This window comes from Nicotiana tabacum, chromosome 8 (assembly GCF_000715075.1).
Source record: "Nicotiana tabacum cultivar K326 chromosome 8, ASM71507v2, whole genome shotgun sequence".
NCBI lineage: Eukaryota > Viridiplantae > Streptophyta > Magnoliopsida > Solanales > Solanaceae > Nicotiana > Nicotiana tabacum.
Genome location: NC_134087.1, coordinates 32,057,398 through 32,083,689, shown reverse-complemented (window position 1 = coordinate 32,083,689; position 26,292 = coordinate 32,057,398). Strand labels below are relative to the sequence as shown.

At 38.9% G+C, this 26,292-nt stretch overlaps 1 protein-coding gene across 5 annotated transcripts in view; it reads right to left on the bottom strand.

The window, feature by feature from the left end:
- Positions 1-25,825, bottom strand: part of LOC107802520 (protease Do-like 2, chloroplastic) — a 30,378-nt gene extending 4,553 nt beyond the window's left edge. Inside the window, exons 1-13 of one of the 5 annotated variants that reach the window (XR_012693918.1) lie at positions 25,547-25,824; positions 24,248-24,421; positions 23,442-23,492; positions 22,845-22,918; positions 22,613-22,676; positions 22,403-22,447; positions 21,311-21,418; positions 20,522-20,599; positions 19,546-19,612; positions 19,321-19,379; positions 18,650-18,749; positions 17,513-17,592; positions 15,676-15,732 (exon numbers count right to left, since the gene is read on the bottom strand). Coding sequence is in view for 4 of the 5 variants with exons in the window: in XM_075219163.1 (XP_075075264.1) it covers positions 15,676-15,732; positions 17,513-17,592; positions 18,650-18,749; positions 19,321-19,379; positions 19,546-19,612; positions 20,522-20,599; positions 21,311-21,418; positions 22,403-22,447; positions 22,613-22,676; positions 22,845-22,918; positions 23,442-23,492; positions 24,248-24,421; positions 25,547-25,732 (1,143 nt within the window). In the remaining variant the exon portion in view is untranslated. Of the gene's footprint in view, positions 1-15,675; positions 15,733-17,512; positions 17,593-18,649; positions 18,750-19,320; positions 19,380-19,545; positions 19,613-20,521; positions 20,600-21,310; positions 21,419-22,402; positions 22,448-22,612; positions 22,677-22,844; positions 22,919-23,441; positions 23,493-24,247; positions 24,422-25,546 lie in introns of all 5 variants that reach the window. The other 4 variants (XM_075219164.1, XM_075219163.1, XM_075219165.1 and 1 more) reach the window with 4 other exon arrangements.
- Between the last annotated feature and the right edge of the window lie 467 nt (positions 25,826-26,292).

The window sequence follows — 26,292 nt, the reverse complement described above, 5'->3', positions numbered from 1 at the left end:
TTCACCTCGAATCACCCTACAGCTTCTCGAATCTTCAATCGAAGATTCGAGCAAAACCTAAACCTACCCCAACCTACCCCAAATTCGTACCAGATGACCCCCAGACCTCCCTCACCCTTGAACCACCACTGGTTCCCTTAGAATCTGCCTAGAAATGTTCAAACCCTAAATCCGAAAAAAACAGAACCCTAAAATTCCAAAGCTTGGGGTCTGTCCGATTAAAGGAAGGGTTGGGGTCTAATAGACCTTAATCGAGGTATTCTCAGTTGAGAATACTTCGATTAAAGTTTGTTCGACCTCAAAAATGTCCAAATTCGAGTTCGAGCCTGGGTCCGTATAGTTTTGAGGTTTTGAGGTATTTTTCTTTTTTCTTTATTCTGTATTTATGATTTTTCTATCTATGTATCTGTTTAGTTTAGTTTTATTGATTTTTTCCATGCTTTTTCAATTCATCTTCGCATCTCCAATAGACCTTTTATTTGGTCGAATTCTTCTGATCATTGATTAAGTATATGTTGTGAACTGTATAGTATAAGTGATTAATTTTATCAATTAGTTGGTTGTATTACAACTCACTGTTTCTGTCAAATAATACTTGAATCACATATGTTTGTTTTTCTGATTAATTGTTGATAATTGTTGTACATTAGAGAAAAACATGATAGTAATTCTTGGTTGTTTTTCCAGTGGGTTTACCATTTTTCTTTTTGTCTTCTGTGATTAAATGTGTAATGAATTGAACATGTTATTTTCAGTCTTGTTTGTTTTAACCAGATTACTCGTTTATCTCATTGCCCTGATTAATACCATTTCGATTTTCTTCTGTTCTTCTGCCCTAAATCTGTGTCTAAATAGGATTGTGAATTGGATATAGCTGTAGTTATTTAGGTGTTTAACCAAATGAGTTTCAGGTTTGAACTTACAAATGTAACTTCAGACTTGTAAAGTTTAGGGTAATGAAGTGATAACAGTAGGGTTTCAGGGGTGATTTAGGAATGAAACAGTTAGAATAATAGTTTAGTGTTAGTGTTTTGTTAGTGGGATATTAATTAATTTGGTAATGGGGAACCAAAGGGATTGAGGGACTGATTTTGGGAGGAGGGGAGAATTGGAGGGAGATTATTCTGAAAATCTTAAGAGAGGGCTTGAGAGTTGAAAAGAGAAAACAAAAAAGAAAGATACTGTTTCATTGCATCTATAGGAGTAACTCGAATTTTGGACTGTGAATCTGATTCCTTTTGATTGCTTAATTGGTTCAGTTGGTCTACGAGTTCAGTTTTGGGTTTAATACACGCTTGGTTGAGTCTGTTTGTGTTGTTGTTGGTATTGCTGGGGAATTTTAACTGGATTGTTGTGCTACCTGCTGCCACTGTTGCATTGCTGCTGCTGACTTCTCTTCTACTTTGTTTCTGTTCCAACTCCAGAGAAAGAGATTTCAAAACAGTTAGCTCGTTAGAACGGTCTGGCAGATTACCATTACCACACAAGATCAAAAGGGCCCATTCCGGAAAGTATGTCTGGTTCGGACAAAAGTGTTGAGGAGGAAAAGTCGGAGATGCAAATGATGAAGGAGGAAGTAGACAGGTTGAGACAAGAGATTGTTGGGATGCACCTAGCCTGGGCTAAGGGACAAACACCACCAATACTTCCCCCTACTCCTACCCTTTCACCAGCTCGGACTCCGGAACACCCTTCCACTGGTCCATCAGCGAGCTTCCCCATTGCCCAATACTATCAGGGGTCGTTTGGTAGGATGTATTAGATAAAATAATGCTTGTATTAGCTTTGTGTATTAATAATACCTTGTTTGATAGACATTTTGAACTTATGCATTAGTTATGCAAGCATTAGTTATACATCCTATTTGGTATTATCCTATGCATAATTAATGCATAGAAAACCATGGTATTAGCAATGCAATGGGTTTTAATGCATGCATTAGCTTAGTTAAAGACAAAATTGTCCTTCAAAATTTATGCTGGATTAAAATATGCTAGTTATTATATTAATGCAAGTTTAAAATAATTCAAATAGTGAGAAATAAAATTATATCTCTAGTAAATAAATAAATACTTAGCATATTTCCTTTTTTATAAATAAATATTTAGTTCTATATTACAATATAGGCAGACAAATTAATTTTTTTAAACTTTTTCGTATAAAAATATTTCTCAACATATGTTTCTTTTAAAAAGTTTTAAAGTGATGGACTGGTATTGAGGGTATTTTTGTAAACAAGCAATTCTTTTAGAAATTGTGCAGTGCTTTAATACATCAAACCAAACAATGGATAACTAATACTAGCATAACTAATGCAAGCATAACTAATACCAGCATTACTAATACACCATATTCAACATTATTCTTATACACTCTACCAAACGACTCCTCAGGGGGGAACTTCTTATAATCCCCAAGCTTCACCACCCAAACAAAACCCTCCTCCACCAGCTATTCCTGTTTTCGTGGCACCTCCACCCGCCACATTGCAAAAATCACCTGATGAACCAGTGTTTCAGGTTCAAGACAATCAATACTATCCTCCTGAACTCACCTTCAAACCACCTGAGCCATACACTTACACCCCTCACCTTCAGTTCCCTACAGAAACTGAGAGGCCAGCTAAGAATCCGGAGCAGGATGAAGTGCTCCGTAAAGTGAAAAGCCTGTAGCAATCCTTCAGGAATATGCATGGATTGGGCAGCCAAGTTAGTGTGGCCTACAAAGATCTGTGTCCCTTCCCCGATGTTCAATTGCTGGCCGATTTTAAAATGCCAAAGTTTGATCTATATGAGGGGCATGGTGATCCCATGGCGCATCTACGAGGTTTCTGTAGTAAGATGAGAGGGGCAGGGGGAAAGGATGAGTTGCTGATTGCTTATTTCGGTCAAAGTTTAAGTGGGTCCGCATTGGAATGGTACACGAGGCAGGATCCCAGCAGGTGGTATACTTGGGACGATCTAGCACAAGTATTTGCAGGTCATTTCCAGTATAACCTCGAGATCGTCCCCGACCGTCTCACACTGTTAAAACTTGAGAAAAAGCCCGAAGAGAGCTTCAGGGAATTTGGATTCCGTTGGAGAGAACAAGCAGCAAGAGTCGATCCGCCAATGAGGGAAGGTGAAATGGTGGACTACTTCTTACAAACGTTGGAGCCAACCTACTTTGGTCACCTGGTGACGTCGGTTGGTAAATCTTTCAATGAAGTAGTAAAAATGGGCGGCATGGTTGAAGAGGGACTCAGGTCCAACAAGATAGTGAGTTATTCGGCGATCAAGGCCACAACTCAGGCTATCCAAAGCGGCACGGGAGGTGCGCTCGGGAAAAAGAAGAGAGAGGAGGTCGCAACAGTCGAAGCAGGTACTTGGTCCAGATCAAGAGGTCCAGCCCCTCGCTATCAAACCAGACCCCATTACCCAAATTATCCGCACAATCCATACAACCCTCCACAACCCTATTTCTCCGTCCATCATGCCCAAACTTACACCCAGCCTCCGGCTCGTCCGCAATGGCGTGCGCCGGCTCCCCAACATACATATCCACCTCCACAAAACACATATCCACCACCGAGAGCATACAGGAATCCTCCAAGGCCAAGCTTCCATGGAAATCAGGCTTTCAGGAATGAAAGGATGCAGAAGCCGAGAACATTCACTCCGTTGGGAGAAACCTATACTACTCTGTTCCACAAGTTGAGACAGATAGGCTTATTAAATCCTGTTGAACCCAAATTGCCAAATCCCCTTCCCAGAAATCAGGACCACTCAGTAAGCTGTGAATATTGTTCGAGGGCTCCCGGGCATGATACTGAGAAGTGTTGGAAGTTAAAGACTGCCATACAAGATCTTATTGACACAAATAGGATCGAGGTTCAGGCACCAGAGGCACCCAACATCAATGAAAACCCGTTACCAGTGCACCATGAGGCCCACATGATCGAACTAGTGCACGAAGGAGGGAAACTTAAAACACCCTCACAAACGGTAATGATGATTCGTGCCAGTCCGAACGAAAATTCGACCAGTGGAAAGGCAGTGGTACAGTTGGGAAAGGCAGATGATAAGCCATTTGTGGTAATGGGGAAAGATTCGTCTGTTGCTGCGAAGAAGCCAGAGCCAGCCAAGGCAGTGCTGCAAGGAGTATCAAGCAGACCAGTGTTGATGGTGAAGGGGGTCCACGTGGAACCAGTTATTATCAGGCCAGTCATGCAGTTGCCGGTAACAAGTGAGAAAGCTATGCCGTGGAGCTACAGTCAAGTGACAGTGATGCATAAGGGGAAGAAGGTTGTGGAAGAAGTATGTGAGGCTCAAGGGTTAACTCGTTCGGGAAGGTGTTTTGTTCCCGCAGAATTGAGAAGGGCCAATCCTGTAACAATCAAGAAGTCAGTGACGGAGGAAGAAGCAGAGGAGTTCTTGAAAAAGATGAAGGCACAGGATTACTCAATTATAGAGCAGTTGAGAAAGACCCCAGCCCAGATTTCTTTGCTATCCTTATTGATCCATTCAAACGATCATTGTCAGGCCTTAATGAAGATTCTGAACGAAGCTCATGTCCCGGACAAGCTCTTAGTGAACCATTTGGAGAAAATAGTGCACAAAATCTTCGAAGTAAACCGAGTAACATTCTCTGACGATGAGTTACCGGTAGAGGGTACTGAACACAACAGAGCACTCTACCTGACGGTAAAATGCAAAGAATCGGTGGTCACTCGAGCACTAATTGATAATGGGTCAAGTGCCAATATCTGTCCTTTGGCCACTCTGAACAAACTAAAGATTGTTGATGATAGGATCCACAAGAACAGCGTCTGCGTCCGAGGTTTTGATGGGGGCGGTACTGACACAGTGGGTGATATCGTACTGGAATTAACCATTGGTCCAGTCGAGTTCACCATGGAATTTCAAGTGATAGATGTGACGGTGTCGTACAATCTTTTGTTGGGACGACCCTGGATCCATGCAGCTAAAGCAGTGCCTTCTACACTGCATCAAATGGTCAAATTTGAATGGGATAGACAAGAGATTGTGGTACACGGGGATGACAGCACCCATGCCGCCAGTGATGCTATTGTGCCCTTCATAGAAACCGACGATGACAAGGGCCCATGGGTTTATCAGGTTTTTGACACAATCTCAGTAGACAAAATTCCTGAGGGTGGGAGCCTTCCACTTCCCAGAATCACAGCCGCAACCTTCATGATAGCCTCAGAGATGTTGAACAGCGGGTTTGTACCAAGGAAAGGTCTGGAGATTGATCTGCAGGGAATGATCTAGCCAGTTTCCTTGCCTAAGAACTTGGATACTTTTGGGTTGGGATTCAAGCCTACCGCAGCGGATGTAAAGCGGGCCCGCAAATTGAAGAAAAGAGTCTGGGTCCTTTCTAAGCCAATCCCACGCCTGTCCAGATCATTTGTCAAAGCAGGGTGCAGAAAGTTGCCAGTCCCGGAAGTTCTTGGACCCTTGATCGGGCCAGATGGAGATTTGAATGAGGGCTTTGAAAGAATGTTCGCTGAGGTCAACACAATAGAAGCCGGAGAGGGTTCCAGTAAGGCAGACATACAATTTGTGGGGCCTAGAGCCAATGTCAACAACTGGACAGCTACTCCCCTTCCTACTTGGAGGGAGTCCTGGTAGTTGGCTCTGATTTTCCTTTTCTGTTTTCTGGATTATTCCAGGGTTGTAATCCAGATTCCTTTTTATTTCTATTATTGTTCAACAAAGTGTGAAACCTTGTTATCCTATAATTCAATAAAATGAAAAGTTTCTTCTTCATTCCTTATTTTATTTTTTATTTTAATTCTTGTTTCTTTCTTTTCTTTTTTCCTGAACAGTTCTTTTCATACTGGTCTTAACGACATGGCATGCACAACGGATCTTCAACCTAGTCTAAAAGATCAATCTGATTCCGAACTGACTATACAAGAGGTCGATTATGATAATGAATCGGAATACGATGAGGATGAAGCCTTCGAGGAGATAAACAGGGAGTTAAGCCAGTTTGAAGAAAAATCCAAGCCCAACTTAAATGACACAGAAGCCATCAATTTAGGGGATGCCGACGATATCAGAGAAACTAAAATAAGCATCCACATTGCACCAAATATCAGGGAGGAATTGATCAAAACACTTATTGAGTTCAAAGATGTTTTTGCATGGTCATATGATGACATGCCGGGGTTAAGCACAGATTTAGTGGTTCATAAATTACCCACTGACCCGGCATGCCCTCCCGTCAAGCAGAAATTGAGGAAGTTCAAAACGGATATGAGTGTGAAGATTAAAGAGGAAGTAACCAAGCAGCTGCAAGCAAAGGTTATTCGTGTCACTCGATATCCTGATTGGTTGGCTAATGTGGTGTCGGTGCCAAAGAAAGATGGGAAGATCAGGGTGTGTGTCGATTACCGCAATCTGAACAGGGCAAGCCCAAAGGACAACTTTCCTTTACCCAACATTCATATCTTGATCGACAATTGCGCCAGACGTGAGATTGGATCTTTTGTAGATTGCTATGCTGGGTATCATCAGATTCTGATGGATGAAGAAGATGCGGAAAAGACGGCATTCATCACGCCATGGGGGACTTATTGCTACCGGGTAATGCCATTTGGTTTGAAGAATGCTGGGGCAACGTACATGAGAGCAATGACCACTGTGTTTCATGACATGATCCACAAAGAGATTGAGGTGTACGTGGACGATGTGATCATAAAGTCCAAGCATCAGGAAGACCACGTAGCAGACTTAAGGAAGTTTTTCCAAAGACTTCGAAGGTATGATATTAAGCTCAACCCGGCCAAATGTGCCTTTGGTGTTCCATCTGGAAAGCTGTTGGGATTCATCGTCAGTCGGCGAGGTATTGAACTGGACCCGTCAAAGATCAAATCTATCCAAGATTTGCCACCGTCGAAGAACAAGACAGAAGTAATGAGTCTGTTGGGAAGGTTGAATTACATCAGCAGATTTATTGCACAACTCACAGCAACCTGTGAACCCATCTTTCGGCTATTGAAGAAGGATGCCGCGGTAGAATGGACGGCAGAATGCCAGGAGGCATTTGACCAGATCAAAGGATATTTATCAAATCCACCTGTATTGGTTCCACCTGAGCCAGGGAGACCGTTAATTCTTTATCTAACGGTTTTGGAGAATTCGTTTGGCTGCGTGTTGGGGCAACACGACATTACAGGAAGAAAGGAGCAAGCCATCTATTATCTCAGCAAGAAGTTTACAGTATATGAGGTTAAGTACACTCAACTCGAGAAGACATGTTGCGCCCTAACTTGGGTGGCCCAGAAATTGAAGCATTATTTGTCCTATCTCATTTCCCGCTTGGATCCGCTAAAGTATATTTTTCAGAAGCCTATGCCCACAGGAAGGTTAGCGAAATGGCAAATATTACTCACGGAGTTTGACATCGTCTATGTGACGAGGACAGCCATGAAGGCCCAAGCGCTGGTAGATCACTTGGCTGAGAATCCTGTTGATGAAGAATACGAGCCGTTGAGGACGTATTTTCCTGACGAGGAAGTAATGCATATAGATGAGTTGGAATTACCTGAGGAACCAGGTTGGAAGCTTTTCTTTGATGGAGCCGCAAATGCGAAGGGTGTTGGAATAGGAGCGGTACTTATTTCTGAAACAGGACGTCATTATCCTGTTACAGCTCAGCTGCGTTTCTATTGTACCAATAACATGGCTGAGTATGAGGCATGCATTTTGGGTCTGCGATTAGCTGCAGACATGGATGTCCAGGACGTTTTGGTCTTGGGAGACTCGGACCTCCTGGTGCATCAGATTCAGGGTGAATGGGAAACACGGGATTTGAAGCTCATACCATATCGACAATGTTTGCACGTCTGAGCAAGCGATTTCGATCAGTGGAGTTCAGACACATCCCGAGAGTTCACAATGAGGTTGCCGATGCATTGGCCAATTTAGCATCGATGTTGCATCACCCAGACAAAATTCATGTTGACCCGTTGTACATCCAGGTTCGTGATCAGCATGCTTATTGCAACATGATAGAGGAAGAAGTGGATGGCGAGCCATGGTTTTATGACGTCAAGGAGTACCTCAGGATGGGGATATACCCGGAGCAGGCCACCGGAGATCAAAAAAGAGTCATTCGGCGATTGTCAAATGGATTCTTCCTTAGTGGAGGAGTGTTGTACAAAAGAACCCCAGATTTGGGATTGCTGAGATGTATAGATGCCAGTCAAGCCACGACGGTTATGACAGAGGTACATGCTGGAGTTTGTGGGCCACATATGAGCGGATATGTATTGGCAAAGAAGATTCTTCGAGCAGGGTATTATTGGCTCACTATGGAGCGTGATTGTATCAGTTTCGTGCGGAAATGCCATCAATGTCAGATACACGGAGATTTGATTCATTCTCCGCCGACAGAATTGCATACAATGTCAGCGCCATGGCCATTTGTTGCATGGGGCATGGATGTCATTGGACCTATTGAGCCGGCAGCTACCAACGGTCATAGATTCATTCTGGTGACCATCGACTATTTCACTAAGTGGGTTGAAGCTAAAACTTTCAAGTCGGTAACCAAGAAGGCAGTGGTGGATTTTGTTCACTCCCATATCATCTGTAGATTTGGGATCCCAAAAGTGATCATCACGGATAATGGTGCTAATCTTAACAGCAATTTGATGAAAGAGGTATGTCAACAGTTTAAAGATTGCACACCGCAATTCCACCCCATATCGTCCCAAGGCGAATGGAGCAGTTGAAGCAGCCAACAAGAACATCAAGAAAATACTGAGGAAGATGGTAGAAGGGTCCAGACAATGGCATGAAAAATTACCATTTGCATTGTTGGGTTATCGCACCACTGTCCGGACTTCAGTAGGTGCAACCCCTTATTTGTTGGTATATGGAACTGAAGCAGTAATACCGACAGAAGTTAAAATTCCATCCCTTCGAATTGTCGCTGAGGCTGAGATTGATGATGACGAGTGGGTCAAAACCCGTTTGGAACAGTTAAACTTGATTGATGAAAAGAGATTGGCAGCTGTGTGTCATGGCCAGTTATATCAAAAGAGGATGGCGAGAGCCTACAACAAGAAGGTGCGCCCCAGAAAATTTGAGGTGGGGCAGCAGGTGTTGAAACGAATCCTGCCACATCAGGCCGAAGCAAAAGGCAAGTTCGCCCCGAATTGGCAAGGACCGTTCATTATAACCAGAGTGTTGTCCAATGGCGCTTTATGTTTAACAGATATCGACGGGAAATGCGTCGACATGGCTATCAATTCTGACGCAGTTAAGAGATATTATATATGATTTCTTTTGATTGTAATTGTTGTTTGTGGTTGGCATTTATCGGAGAATGAAATGACGGAGGCAATTCTTTCTTCTATCCAAACACTTTAACTTTTGCTTCCCCTTTTGAGCCTTATTCATTCTTTCATATCCCTCTTTTGGAATCAGTAATTAAAATAAAAGAAAAAGAAAAAGAGAAAAATAATGATAATAAAGACAAAAGAAAATCACAAGAAAAACAAAGGAATTGGGAACTACGTTTGACATGATTCCTCAAAGAAGGATACGTAGGCGCCTCACAGCTCGGTCATAGTGTAACAAAAAATAAAAATCCCCAAGCAAGAAAAACTGGGGCACAAGTTGTGTTTGTAATTTTGAAAAGAAAGTTTGATTCCAAGAGTTGTAATATTTTACCCATCAAAAGTATTTCGAGCCTTTTGATACCCCTTTTCCTTTCAGCCAAACACGAAAACCCATATTGATGTCCAAAAAAGACCTCCCGATCAGTATCCGAGAAGTGCAAAATCATGCAAACGGAAGTCGGGGATAACCCCCCCGATCCCCAGCAGAGAAGAGGACCATAAACTGGAAATGAATTGATAGCCGAAAAGAATCCCCAGCAGAGAGAGTCATATCGGCAGCACTCCAATCCCCAGCTGAAAAATAAAATAAAATGAGAGAGTCTTATCGGTGAAAACCTTCACAGGCACCATAAGGCGACGAAAGTTGAGAGAAATAAAATGAGAGAGTCTTATCGGTGAAAACCTTCACAGGCACCATAAGGCGACGGGAGTTGAGAGAAATGAGAGAGTCTTATTAGTGAAAACCCCTCGAAGGGCACTATGAGGCGACAAGGCAAGATTGGCAAGAAGGATCCGCGGTTGGCAAAGAGTTGAGTGTTTTATTTATCCCCGACAGGATAAGGCTGTCCGAAAGATTGATTGACACAAATAGATTGGGTTGATTAATCCGGAATGCACGACATGATCGTTGGGATCGGTTATATCTTTCAGATAAGTTATTTTCTTTCTTTTTCCCCAGCATTTGTTCAGAAAGACTTCTTCTTTTTCTATTTTTGAAATCATCACTTTTTCATTTCTTGCTTTAAAAGACTTTACCTCCCCAGCAGTTTGTTTTTGAAAGGGATTTTCAGAGCTTACTACCAGTTGCCAAAATGGTGCAAAACAAAATGCGAATAGGACAAGCCAAAGATAAGGCGACAAAGCAAAAGAAGTTGGTCGCAAGACCAAATAATGAATGGGTCTAGAGCCCAAGAGGACCAAATTTCCAGGGGAGTTAGAGAAAAACAGAAAGAACAATAGTTGAAAAGTTATGGATCAAATTCCAAGAGGATCACCAGCAGATTTGCGAGATACAGGAACAACTCCGACAGATTCTCGACCAAGTTCCACAATGGTCGAACAACACAGAGCGGAGAAGGAGGAGAAAAGAAAAACCATCCCCAGCAGAGTCGCCAGAGCTGTCACACCTCCTTTTTCCTACCCCGTAAGGGTATAAGGGAGTTTTTCCAATTAAAGGACAATCGAAACGGGATTTGTTTAATTAATTCAGAGTCGCCACTTGGGAGATTTATGGTGTCCCAAGTCACCGGTCGAATCCCGAATCGAGGAAAAGATTGACTCTGTTTAACAGTCCGCGAACCAGAAATCCGGATAAAGAATTCTGTTAACCCGGGAGAAGGTGTTAGGCATTCCCGAGTTCCGTGGTTCTAGCACGGTCGCTCAACTGTTATATTCGGCTTATTTATCTGATTTTTAACAATTAAGAACTTATATGCAAATTTTAACTTTGAACCGTTTTTATCAATTTTATTATTATTGTTATTATTTTACGGAGAATTGCAACGTTGTGAAAACGTATCTCGAACCACGTCACAGTCAATGCACCCGTGGTTATCGACACATTTCGACTCCGTTGAGATTTGAATTTGGGTCACATGAATGCACACCCGTATTTAAGAAAATAATTTATTAGAGACGCGCCTAAAGCGACTAGCGTATTGTTGTTTTGGGAAAGGCCGTAAAATTTTGCTAAACGGCCCCGTCCCGAAATCTAAGCAGTTTCATCAAAACACATATAGAGGGCCCCGCAGCCAGCGTATTCTTGTTTGGCGAGGCACGTCTCATTAGTTAAATTTTTTTAAAAATCAGATAAATAAGCCGAATATAACATGGTGTGCATTTAAATTTGCAACGTCATGAAAATGCATCTCGAACCACGTTTACAACCAGTGTACACGTGGTCGTCGGCACATTTCGACTCTGTCGAGATTTGGATTTGGGTTGCATAAATGCACACCCGAGTTTTAGGAAGGTAAGATTAATTAAGGCGCGTCCTAAAGAGACTATCGTATCGTTGTTTTGGGAGGAGGCCCTGAAAATTTACTAGACGGCCAACTCCAAAGTCTATCCGGTTATTGAGTCCTTTTATTGAGGGCCCCGCAATTTGTGATTTACTGTGGCGAGGCACGCCTCCTTTATTTTAAGGATATCCTAAAGTGAATACATTTCTATTTAAATTAGCCTCTAAAATAAAATAAAAAACCTAATTAATTACGAGCTTAAAAAAAAAATAAGAAAACGTAACATACTAATTGCTAGATTAAGACAAATATTAATGGAAAGGAATTTTACTAAAAAAAGAAAAAAAATTCGAAATTGTAAATAAAATACGAAATTCGCCAACTAATATTCAAAAGAAATCAATTATAGCTAGATTAAAAGCTCGCATTGTTATAAAAAAAAACTATTAGAATTAATTATTCACAACCACTTGAAACTAGATTTAATCATAATTACTAAAGCTTATTAGAAAGTTTATTAAACTTAAACGTTGACTCATCTTGCTCAAGCTCACATCTAATGGATTAATGTTCTTAGCCTTGAGAGTTATTGGGATTTCTGAAACTCGGGTGATGTCCTTTCTCGATATCTAATGGATTAATGTCCTGTCTTTTGAGAGTTATTGGGATTTCTGGGTCTTCGCTTCGTTTTTCCGAAGTCTGGTTGATTTTTTGGTTACTGCTCCACCGGTTTTCAAACTCTGTTTCTGGACTATTGCATTACTGCTACTGGTTGTTTGTTGTTGCTGCGTTATTCCTACTGCTGCTGATCCTATTCTTCCTTTCCTTGTATTCAAATATCAGGTACACTACTCTGAATCATTTTGACATATGCATTGAAGCTGAAATGAAATGGCCAGAAGATTTATGCTTCTAATTATAGAATATTCGTATTTTTGGTTAGATATTCATTATGTGTTTCATGTTATATGAATGGTAGCGTTAAATTGCGGAACTATTAGATGGGTGTCGGTATGAACACCATAAGTATTAGTTTCGGCTTTGTTAATTTTTTAGTTTGAGATCGCATTCAAATCAAATTGGTAAATAGTCAATATGGGAAATCGATTTAATTTTGGGGGGAAGGGTTAGTAAAATCTAGATTTGAATTTGCAAATATTGGAATAGAAGCAATTTGAGTTTTTTTTAATCTTTGAATCTTGTTAGTAACAAAGATCCGCAAATATTAGGCCAATAATTTCGTAGAATCAGCAGGCTTGATGCTTTTAATGTGTGATTCAACGTAGCAAGGCTAAGAACATTAATCCATTAGATGCGAGCTTGAGCAAGATGAGTCAACGTTTAAGTTTAATAAACTTTCTAATAAGCTTTAGTAATTATGGTTAAATCTAGTTTCAAGTGGTTGTGAATAATTAATTTCAATAGTTTTTTTTTATAACAATGCGAGCTTTTAATCTAGCTATAATTGATTTCTTTTGAATATTAGTTGGCGAATTTCGTATTTTATTTACAATTTCGAATTTTTTTTTTTTTAATAAAATTCCTTTCCGTTAATATTTGTCTTAATCTAGCAATTAGTATGTTACGTTTTCTTATTTTTTTTTAAGCTCGTAATTAATTAGGATTTTTATTTTATTTTAGAGGCTAATTTAAATAGAAATGTAGTCACTTTAGGATATCCTTAAAATAAAGGAGGCGTGCCTCGCCACAGTAAATCACAAATTGCGGGGCCCTCAATAAAAGGACTCAATAACCGGAAAGACTTTGGAGTTGGCCGTCTAGTAAATTTTCACGGCCTCCTCCCAAAATAACGATACGATAGTCTCTTTAGGACGCGCCTTAATTAATCTTACCTTCCTAAAACTCGGGTGTGCATTTATGCAACCCAAATCCAAATCTCGACAGAGTCGAAATGTGCCGACGACCACGTGTACACTGGTTGTAACGTGGTTCGAGATGCATTTCCATGACGTTGCAAATTTTTTTTAAAAAAAAAAAAAAAAATTAACTAATGAGTCGTGCCTCGCCAAACAAGAATACGCTGGCTGCGGGGCCCTCTATATGTGTTTTGATGAAACTGCTTAGATTTCGGGACGGGGCCGTTTAGCAAAATTTTACGGCCTTTCCCAAAACAACAATACGCTAGTCGCTTTAGGCGTGTCTTTAATAAATTATTTTCTTAAATACGGGTGTGCATTCATGTGACCCAAATCCAAATCTCAACGGAGTCGAAATGTGTCGATAACCACAGGTGCATTGACTGTGACGTGGTTCGAGATACGTTTTCACAACGTTGCAATTCTCCGTAAAATAATAACAATAATAATAAAATTGATAAAAGCGGTTCAAAGTTAAAATTTGCATATAAGTTCTTAATTGTTAAAAATCAGATAAATAAGCCGAATATAACAGTTGAGTGACCGTGCTAGAACCACGGAACTCGGGAATGCCTAACACCTTCTCCCGGGTTAACAGAATTCCTTATCCAGATTTCTGGTTCGCGGACTGTTAAACAGAGTCAATCTTTTCCTCGATTCGGGATTCGACCGGTGACTTGGGACACCATAAATCTCCCAAGTGGCGACTCTGAATTAATTAAACAAATCCCGTTTCGATTGTCCTTTAATTGAAAAAACTCCCTTATATCCTTACGGGGTAGGAAAAAGGAGGTATGACAACTATGACTTGAGTCCCTAGTCCATATTCAATCAATGAATTACACCTAAATCCCAAACTAGTTGGGTTCGGCATTCTGAATCTACCATTTTCATTATGCTCTATTTGGGAACACGTCCTTAGTGGATATTGGTTTCAAAAAGAGTTACCTGCTATAACCTATAAGGGGAAGGAGGAAGTCAAAACCACTATATTCAGGGGCGGAGCTAGTGCTTTGGTTATGGTTTCAGCCGAACTCAGTAGCTTTGGTCCAAAACCGGTATTTGTCTTAAGAAATTCATTGAATATGTACAAAATTGTTAATTTAGAATCCACTAACTTAAAAGGACTAAAATCTCAAACCCATAAGCTTCAAATCCTGGCTCCACCTCTTACTATATTAAGCAAACACACTTGTTCTAAGACGAAGAAAAAAAAAGGCAGCCCGATGCACAAGGCATTCCGCGTCACGCAGGGTCCGCGGAAGGGCCGCACCCCAAGGGGTATGATGTAGACAACCTACCCTAATGCAAACATTACTTAGTGTTATGAAAGGCGAAAACCGCAGAAAAGCTTTAAGGTCTGTTGGGGCTTTATGCTAAAAGCGCAAATAAAGCGTGAGCTTTAATGAAAAAAGGCGCAACTGGAAAAAAAGTAAAAATATGTATATATAGTCCAAGACTAATAATTATAAGCATGAATAACAAATATATGGACAAAAAAATTGAAAAAAATTTACGATAAAGTGAAATATCAATTGTTTAATATCGCCTTTTTAGGATTACACTCATTAAGTAAGGAAAAATATGCCTTAAAGCCTTGATGCGGCACTAAAGCGAGGCGAAGCGCTCAACATGTTTTGAGCCTCGCTTTAGGGCTTAAGCGCGCCTTTGACAACACTGACATTACTGCATTAGTGGTTGCTTCCACGACTCAAACTCGTGACCTATAGGTCACACGGAGACGATTTTACAGTTGCTTCGAGGCTCCCATTCACACTCGTTCTAAAAAGAACATAATAAAATGACTAAATCAAGTTAATTGACAAAAATGGATGGAAAAGAAGTGAAGCACATTCAGTTGAATAAAATAGATGCTTGAACACCATGACTTCCACGGAGCTTCTCATAATAACAAAGACCTTTTGTTTTAGCTCCTCGGCTAATCACTGTTTGTCAGTTGTCACTACTCAGTCAAATCAAATCTTTTTCTTATGGTCCTTCTATTTGTAGGTTGCACTTTAAGGGTTAAACATTTCGAAAACTTCGATAAGTGAAACAAAAAGCCATTAAGCTGAGGCTCTCTCGACTAGATTAACTATCATTATCAGAACAGAGCTACCAAGTGCTGTCAATAGTGCAAAAAAATCCATGTGTAACAGTAAAATGAAAAATAGCCTACTGAAATAAAGAATAAAAATACCTCTTTCAAGACATTACTGACATCCGAAGTGGGCTCAAATTTCCGGACAAGTACACCCTATGAAACAAAAAACACTGTATTAAAAGAGGACGTCTCGAAGCATTATACAAGTATGTAAATTTTCCGCTCAAACTACTGAGTAATCGCTGCACATCTATGTCTCAAAACACATAACTGCCAAGGTGGATTCAGTTGAATGAATACAGAATGGGTTTGCTTTCATGTAGAACTATTTTTTTCCCCATGATGCATAAAGTAGCATCAAGAAAACGCTAAACTGATAGATGCACTTGGTTGGCTGGTGGTATAACTTAATTCCATGACATCTGATTTAGAGGAGTTGACAGCATTAGAGACCAGAAAGCTGAAGATATTGTAAATGCTGCTTCATTCAGGATGACTTCCTCTTGAAATAAAAATTAGTTAACTATTAAAAAGTTTACCAATGATGATTCATTATCAAGAAGAGTTAGCTTTACTCAGCTCAATCCATGCCCATAAATTCAACTTTTCACGCCCTTAAGCCTAAGGATGCCTTACACATTTTCTTTATATTGCTTTTTCCAATGCGTTTCTATGTATTCTAAATGATAAGTGTATATGTATTCTAACTGATAAGTGTATGTATGCATAACTAAATAGAAGTTATTTTAGTCAATGCCCACTTTTCCCATGTATATATGACCAAATCCAAAGATTCAGTTCTGACATTTGCTGAACTCTAGCCACAGCACCTCGGCACCACCATCTCTTTATATAACCATAGACACCAAATCATCCTCTCTTTCACAAAAAGTGCCTGTAGCTGCTGTACCGTTCTTTCTAGCATTAATAGAGTGGTCAAGGGCTTCTACTGCAAAACAAGAACATAAAGACACAAAACAAGAGCTAAATGAAAAGGAAAAGGGCTTCATCTGGTTCATAAAAAGAAACTCTCTTAATCTTCTCCCCCCCCCCCTCCCCACCACAAAAAAAAAAAAAAAAAAGAAGCTCAACCTTTCCCTCCGCCATCTCCTAGTCGAGTTTGCTATCCATTATTCGTTCTTCATCATCATTCACCATAACTCACCAAGATCTGCCTCTTACCCAATTCAGAAGGTCTAATCTTAATATAACCCTCTGATTTTTACTTGGCTCATCATTGTTCAGTAAGATTCACTGGAACCAACATAATCTAGGCCTCATCAGGAAAATGCAGTTTAAGAAAGAATGGGAAATGACTCCAAGTCAGCAAGATGTTTAGAAGGATGATTAGTTAAATTGTCAAATGCAAAGCCTTCTGCTCCATATTAGATTGTATAGCTTATGATTTTGTACTTACCAGTTTCTATGAGCGGAAGTTTCGCAACGAAGGAATTTCCGCCCAAGCTCTCCTTTCTGGATGTCAAAGATCGGGTTTATACCTTATTGAATGAATGTTTTGAAATTGTTTCTTCTGAGGTTCTGTTGAGACCAAACTCAGAATTGAGTGGGCTTTCGCCTAAGTTCAAAGTATTGCAATTTATCAGACGATATTGATCATACAAAAATTCATAAGCTTTTAAGCTCATGAATTAGGATTCCAGTCTGCAAAAGCTTCATGAATTAGGAGTCCAGCTGTTCAGTGTGGGCTGGGATCAACGGAGAGTACATTTCTCAATAGGATAATATGCCAACACATATGAAGTATCTTAGGATAGGCAGTATCAGCTTGCAATTTTTTTTTTTGATAAATGAATTCACCAATTACACATACAAAAATGAAAAACAAGGGGGGGGGGGGGGGTATACAGAGAAAGACAATCATTCTGAAGAGCAGACACAAGGACTTTCATTCTGTAGAGATAAATAAACAGACCTCGTTAGATGGCACTTTTAAGCAGGCACGTAGTGCTGGATTCTCCAATTTTTGCAACAAGACCCCGAGGCAAGGAAAACCTGAAAATATGATATTAGTTAGAAGTAGTATATCATATACCAGAGTTTTGGTCCCAGTGGACCCATTTAAAGAGCAAACTAAGAAGTTACAAGTTAAAACTTCAGTCAATGATTTGGCATGTACAGAAAAACAGCATGTAGTGGTGGAACCATACAAGTTTGAAACGATAAATTAATACTGATGGCTTTCTTATTTCAGGGCCCCCCCGCCACAGCATAAATTAATGTTGTGATTAAGGATTAAAGGGAAGCAAATAACATAAACAAAATTCGTGTTCACCAACAAAAATTCCTGCTTGGCCCCTGTGCTGCTGACACCTTATTTCTCAGAGTTAAACCTCAATTTATGACCCTTTATCACGTTGATAATGCCAATCTTTTAGTTCTTTCAATGACACCTTATCTTCTCTTCCTTTCTCCTTTTACAGGACCAAGAGGCATCTCTGTTTCTTCCACATATGCCTTCATGTCAGAGGCTGAAATGCCTGGAGGAGTTTCCATTCATCCAGCCGCCTTCTCATTAGCAAAACTAACCACAGTCTGGGAGTTAAATATTTCTCTTACTTCTCTCCCATCAAGTATCATCATCACACAATTACAGCTAGACATCATGACAAGCCAACTGGCAGCAACAAAGATACTTGATTGGCAAATAAGAAAGGAGCAGACACAGTCATCAGTTGGTTAGGTTCGAAATAAGCTTATATTCAAAATTTAGAACTGGATATTTTTCTATAACATGCAACTCAAAAGTACACTTGTTTTAGTTCATATTTGCGTATTAATTGATTTTTCCAGCAACAGAATCGAACTTAAGAACTCCGTGATTGATGCATTAAAAAAAATAGACACAGAATTCAGACCAAACATAGTGAAATGAAGCTAATCCCAGAGATCAGTCAGTTGTCATAATCTAATTCAAGAAAATAAATATTCTTGGTTAACAAACTGTGTAATTGAAAACAGAGACTGTTTGCAAAGTCCTAGCCATTTAGGTGATTCCTCAGCATGGATGACCTGAATGAGCAGATAATTTCACAAAAGGAGACAGACTCACCACAATACTTCCCATTCCTCTCATAGTCTTCCAGAAAATGAGACACAACTGTAGTGGGGATTACATAACCAATATTTTCAGCGTCATCAGATCTGTAAACCTAAAGGAGTTGTTGTGCAAGCATTAGCAATATGAAAACAACACATGAAGTAAATTAAAAAAAAAAGGCATGAGATTCTTGAAGAGGATCATAACTTTGTCAAACATAGTGGAGGAACAGTATGCTGATCATTATTGGTTTTTAAGGCAAATGCACCAGAAAACATTTTGTACCCTGAGGAGTTACTGACCTCATTCACTAAATAGATCAAGCAAGATAAAAAAAGTGACAAATATAAAAAGTAATTTGAAGAACTGTTGATGCAGCACATAGCCGTAAGAGATACTACCACCCTTAGTTGCCCCAAGCGATACTATTATGGTTTGCCTTGGGCCGAGCTCTTAAGCTAGCCTCAGAATGCCTTTCAAAAGAGATGAAAATAACAGCAGCGGTAATATAAACAACTACAATTATGTGATTAAGTAACCATTTCATACTTGAAATAAATAGTTGCATCCTGTCATTACAAATCCCTAAAAGAGAGGACTTTGCGTAAACTAAAGTGGCAAGCCAAAAGAAGCAAGAGTCTGGTCACATAAATAACCATTATCCAAATCTGACAAGCAACTACCTGAAATGCCACTCCAATGCAATCTCCATCATCATTGAATGCAGGACCCCCACTATTACCTAAAATCCTTGCCATTAGTAGCAGCAACTACAGTAAAGCAAGAAAAAAAATACAACTATTCATCCGTGTATGTACACATGGATAAGTTTTAAAACAAATAAGATAAGAGTAAATTTCTGTGGGCTTGTTATATGAAAAAGCAGTCTTATTTCAACGTCCATTTACCAGGATTTATTGCTGCATCTATTTGAATGCCCAGCAGCTCAGATGATCCATGAGCATATGATGTAACCTATTGATGAAGACAAATCTGTGAGTTAGCACTTGTAATCAATATCTAGGAGAAAAAAAATCAGGCTGTATCTATCACTAGTAGCAAAGGGAAGATTGTCTCATTTGTAATAATCAACTCTTTTCCAACCTATAGAACTGACTGGAATTTAAGGGAACAACTATATGCTTGAATACTCTTAACTATAACCACAACCTTTAAAAGTGGGAATAATAAGGGTGTAAAAGGGTCAGAAAAACAAAACGAAGGAAAACAATAATAATAACAAAGAACAATGATCTCTATAAAAGTACCTCGCATATCTTTAAGGTGAATCAACAACACAACAACATACCCAGTGTATCTCTTTAAGGTGAATCAACTTGCTTATTGCAGGTTACTGATGGGGATTTTAATTAGGATCATGAAACCAGATTAATAGTTGATAAACCCCCTTTAAACACAGTTTCATTCTGTATACTTCTTGTATGCGGGGATTTCCCCAACACTAAAAAAACTTACCTTATCAAAAAAAGAAGCGCAGGTCCTGTTTTTGGAAAGAGAATCTACATATTAGACGTTATACTAATATTACTGTTATAGCTGTACACAGTGAATTGGCAACGGTTGTGACTATCGTGCATTATCTACGCAAGTTTCTTCTCCTAACATTATCCATTTATTAATCTAAATTCTAGCAATCATTACCCTTTAAGATTGAATAGATCATGACATGATGAGAACAATACCAGTCATCAGTAAAAGAGCACAACAGACTATAATGTACCCAGGAAAAGACAAATGACCCACATTGGTCAAAGCACGAGTAACGATCAAAATTCTTAAGTAAAAGCATCTAGAGGTCTGTCACCGTCAGCTAAGGAATAAACTAATACTGCCTTAACTGAAAGGTGAACAACAGAAACAAACCTCAATTCTTGAAACCACCCCCTTAGTCACAGATATTGTATCTCCTCCAAGTGGATAGCCAACCACAGTTACAGCATCCTGCAAAAGAAAAAGGACCAGCTTAATATGTAAGCTATATGCATTGCATCAGATTCGGCAAGAGATTTGGGTTTTTGAATATGTCCACGATTTTTTATATTCTACGGAAAATAGAAAGTAATCCAGCAACACAAATTGAGTAGTAACAGAGGTTCAAATATCAAATGACAAGCAAAAAGGCAACAAGATTATGTTAAAGTGGTTATGAGTCCAGAATTAGCTTTTCTAGAAAATATTTTCATGGGAATAAATGTAATATTCTCTCTTTTAAGGTATAATTCCACCCAAGAAATAACTAAGCATTTACTTATCTATCAACTGTTGAAGCTTACTATCAAATGTGAAGCTGCCTCACAAATATATAATTCACATAATCATACATATCAGAGACAGATCTCGACTCAAGGATAGGACATCTACAAACTTGATTCATCCAAGATCAGGTGTGATTGACTAATTTAGTAAGCAGGCATCAATGTAGATAGGTGCCAACTTTCTTCAGTATGAATACTTGTGCAGGGTGGCTTATCCACATTTAGACCAACATTAAAAATGAGAAAGCACATCTTCAGAGGAAAAAAATATACATAATTTTATTTATAAGGTAAGGCAAGAAATATACATTCAATATATATATATATATATATACACGCACACACATACACACATGTAGAACAGCTTTTTAAAATGAAATTGATAAATGAGAAGTGCCTGCAGACGAGGCAACCGTCCAAAACGAAGGGGCTCAGCTCCCTCCCAAAAGTCCTTGCTTTCCACGGATAGCAAAGCTATGTCACACTCTACCCCTCTGGCTAGAACCTACATGTCATACATGATGAGAATTAAGCACCATATAATTAGGTTTAGGGGTATAATTAGGTTTGGCGGGTTTCGGGGGGATGGTGAGAAAGGGAAACAAGCTGAATCAAACTCAACATTGGATCATATGAAAGAAAACATCTACTTCTCAAAGGAGACCAGCATATCCCATATACTAGCTCGGGACTAAACAAATACGAGAGGCACATTAGCCCCTGATAAAGTCACCTAATAATAAACAAGGAAAGAGCCTGGAATACTTGCGTATGCGTACTGCCTCATATATAAAAGTCTAGGTGCACGGTTTTCTTATTACAGGTAAAGCAAAGAGGAAAAGAGGGAGAGTTGGAGAGACAGCAGTAATATCTAGCTATAATTCAGTTTCTTTTTAGTAGAAGCAAGAGAAAGCAATCTAGCTGCAGAAATACCAGATCTACTTTAACGCACATCGTATAATGCATTACTCCAAGACTATAATACGTCCCAATGATTTTGGTCTAACATATCATGTCTCACTTAGCTTCAGATGTTTTCACCATTCAAAATAAATCTTGTCAAAGAATAATCACCACAATCCCTTTCATTCCAATAGTATTACTCCCTCCATTTCATTTTTTGGGAACTTGTTCGAGTGGACACGGAATTTAAGAAAAAATAAAGACTTTAGGAACTTGTGGTCTTAAACATGTCGTGACATTTGAGTGGTTATAAAATCATGTCATTAAAGGTAAATGGAAAGTTTAACGTTAATTGTTTTCAAAACCTAAAAAGGGAACATTCTTTTTAGAACAGACTAAAAAGGAAATAATTTCACATAAACTGTACATAGGGAGTACCTTTTAGGAGACATCATCTAATGATTGGTCTCAAACTGTTTTCTGTTTCCATATAAGAGCCCGAGATGACTCCGTTATTCGTCTTACAAGAGTAAAACAATAGAGCATATTTTGTGCAGGTATTTAAAACTTATCATGGAAAGCATACCTTAGCAACATATTTTGTGTCATCTCCCCTTTTCTTCACTTTGACCTGCCACCAAAAATATTAATTTTGATTAAGTTAAAAGTCGCATTTGACAGGCGATGGAGTAGAACAATGTAATCGACAACTAAATAGCAGGGGTTCAACAATAGTGAACACTGACTACAACACTAGCCACTATACTTGAGAAGAGAGAGCCATAAAAGTAGGTACCTGTGTATCATGTTCAACGCAATGTGCATTGGTTAAGAGCTTTCCGTCACCAATCATGAAAGCACTGAACAAATCAAACTAAAGTCAGACTTCTAGGCTATCCCCCCCATACAAAGATCAGCCTACCAGATATAGTAGACAATATCAGAGAATAACACATCGCAGAACTACTGTTCATAGGAAATTTGCCATTTTCCATAATTTACTAAGAGAGAAAGGAGAAAGAGCATGCCTTCCAGTACTTGTATATTGTCTTTGTTTCTGCCAAGGAAGGGAATAATCTGGAGCAGTATGTGTACAGTAAACCTTGACACAAACAAAATGGAAATGTAAACCTTGACACAAACAAAATGGAAATGGGAATGTTAGTAAACATTATTAAATTGTCATGCAATCCATATAAAAGTCATTCATAAGTGCACTTGCAGATATGTTGAAAGCAATCACATGATGGACCTATTGAGGCTACAGAAGAAACTGAGCACCATTCTAAGTGCTGCATAAGTATTTTAAGCACAGTTTTTATTATCTTTGAACTGGAAGAACCAAACCATTCGAGAATAATTTCGTGTCTAACAACGACAACAACACACTTTATAAATGCCCAGTGACACAACTGTTTAGAGATACACGAGGCTATTTCACAAATTTCTCTTTCTAAGCAAGCTAAGGATAAGATGAGTACTGAATTTGATAGTTTCCCAGGGGATCCCCTTTCACTAATTTCATGATTCAAATGATCTACACCTTCACCTTGAGATTTGAAGATGAGGCATTCAAACAAATTTGCATAATTAGAACATTGCCATATATATTAACATATATTCACCTTCACAACAGCATTAAGAAAAGCTGCATCTTGGAAGCTACTGGTTTCTACCTGGAAAAGAAAAACAACTTAGGTGCAGTGGTGTAGAACAATTGAAACAACATCTTTTGGAACATAATAAACATAAAGAACTTGACCTATGTTGCTCGGACTCTTGAGTACAAGTAAGCAGGATAAAATAGATAGGGGAATGGCGGGATAAAAAGTATATTTGGGAAGAACATAGAAGTATCAGAGTTAAGTTACATCCTCTCCAAGATAACATCCCTATATCTTAGAAAAAAAAGAATCTCAAGAACATTGTTGTTGTCCTGAAGTGCAGCAAAAATAAAGAATAGAAAGCCAAAAGCAATAAGTTGAAAACATGGCAATAGATGGAGTGTTTTGGCTGCAGGACATCGTCTTCAACTTGGAAAACACACACACACACACACACATGTACATATATGAAATTGAAAACTTTTACAGATATATATTTATATGACGGCACATATTACAACAACAAAAGAGCAGATGGTACAGGGGAACTTTTAAAGTCATAGGTTCACCTCGGCATGGCACCCATTTATGCAAATGTGCATAACAGCATCATGTGATAAAAACTATAAAAGGGTAAAAGAGAATGTGAAAAAGTGCAAGGCCTTTCATGTTATTACCCAACCACCACCACCCCCAAAAACCCCAACCCCACAGACACACAGAGTTGCACGACTAACACCCATTTTCCCTTGTTCTGTATATTTCTCAAGAGCAAGAAAGAAGCCAATCACCTAGACAAAATGGAGAGAAGAAGTTGACTTTCTTACCTGCTGCTCCTTTGAGTCCAACAGAACTCCCTTCCCTTTTCTCTGCAGACCAAATGATTTAATTGATGCCAGTTGAGATCGTCCTGCTTCATTCGTACTGCTCCTGCCATCTGCATTTGCAAAAGGCCCTTCATTTTTTGATCTCTGTGGAAACTTCTGTTTATCAGCTTCTTTCTGAATTCATGGCTTTGCTTGTTTAATAAAAGTTCTACTCATAAACAACAATGAAATACTTTTTCCCTAAATTGGAACAAAGTAACATGACTGGCTCTGATGAGCAGAACCATGAGAACAGCTAGAGCAGATCATAGTGATTCAAACTGAATCAAACAACAAGTAAAAATAATTTTCAAATAAGGACCAAAAGAGGGGGGAAAAAGTAGTTTTTTTGCAAGAGGTTATATTTTAAGCTTGCATTGCATGTCTCCTTCACAAAATACTTCTTTCAATCTTTCTCATCAAGTAAAAAAACCAGAAAACATTAAAAATCATGATTTAACTTGCCTTAACCCCATTTTCAGTTGCACTCCATATCGCTCCTTGATTATATAAAGCATGCAAGAGGTTAGAAGTGTATTCTTCATCTTTTTCCTTTCTCGCATGTACCGCCAACAAAAATCCATATCAATACAAGCATGGCTAAGCATAATACATTTTCGACACTGCAAAATTCATGTAACCTTCTCATACACTCAGTTCGCCATTTCTTATCTAATTTCGGGAAGTATCATAAAAACGACTCAATATTAAAGTCCCACTATTTCGCTATGTTATATATAATATTATATATGTGTGAGTGAGTGAGTGAGTGCATATTATTCCACAGCACCAACTAGGAATGTTTTCTTATTAGTTGGACTACAGCGTATTGACCAACATGAAAAAAAGAAGAATTTATAAAGCAACCAATAAATGAGAACTCAATTATAATATATACAGCAAAAGCCAGGGGCGGAGCTAGAAGTCCGGTTACGGGTTTGCTCAAATAGAGTATTTATGTTAAGAAACTTATTAAATATGTACAAATATTAAGTGTAGAACCCAGTTATTAGCACTTGAAATCGTCGTTCTAAAATTTTGAACTCATAAGGTTGAAATCCTGGCTTCATCTCTGCCAAAAGCTAACATCACAATTCACGATCCATTCAGCTCTATCCAGGGAAATTTTATTAAAATACTAAATAATTTATCTTTTAAGACAATACAATACACAGTATAATAAAGATAAAGTAAAACAGAACCTAATCCAATGGTGATTGAGTATTAAAAAAAATAGCAGAGACGATGATGTTAATTTACCTCGGATGATTTCTTGAGAACATTTTTGTTATGATTTTGATTTTGAGTGGAAGCTTTAGGAAGGAAGAAAGAAGAAGGTCTAAGGGAAGTTGAAAAGAGACGGTGAGATGAGAGAGAGCATCGTGAAGTGCCGCCGCCGGTGGAGGTCAGCACCGTGAACCAGCTGTGTGCGGTTGCCGCGGCCATATTTTTTGGTTAATTAATGCAGCAAATGAAACTATAAAAGTAGCTAACTGAAGAGAGGATACTCGGACATTTTTCCTTATCCTGGCCTAAGCCAATATATAAATCCCATTCAAGTAAGGACTTATAAATTGCAAACCATTAATGCGACTTATAAATTGCAAACCATTAATGCGACTTATAAATTGCAAACCATTAATGCAGTACCACAACACTGTTTTCTTATTAATAATTTTATATTTGGAAATCATTATTTTTATACTTTCGATTTTTCCCTTAATGAGTAGGCTCATAATGTTATAACATATCCTAGGCTACATAATTTTATATTTGGAAATAATTATTTTTATACTTTCGATTCTTCCCTTAATGAGTAGCCGCATAATGTTATAACATATCCTAGGCTACAAGTTTCAAAAGTTTTACAACCACACAAATACAATAATATATTTAAGGTCTCAAGTTTCAAAAGTATTCATTTTTTTTGTCACGACCCGAATTTCCCACATTCGGGAATCGTGATGGCGCCTACTCGTGAAAGCTAGGCTAGCCGACAGTTACAG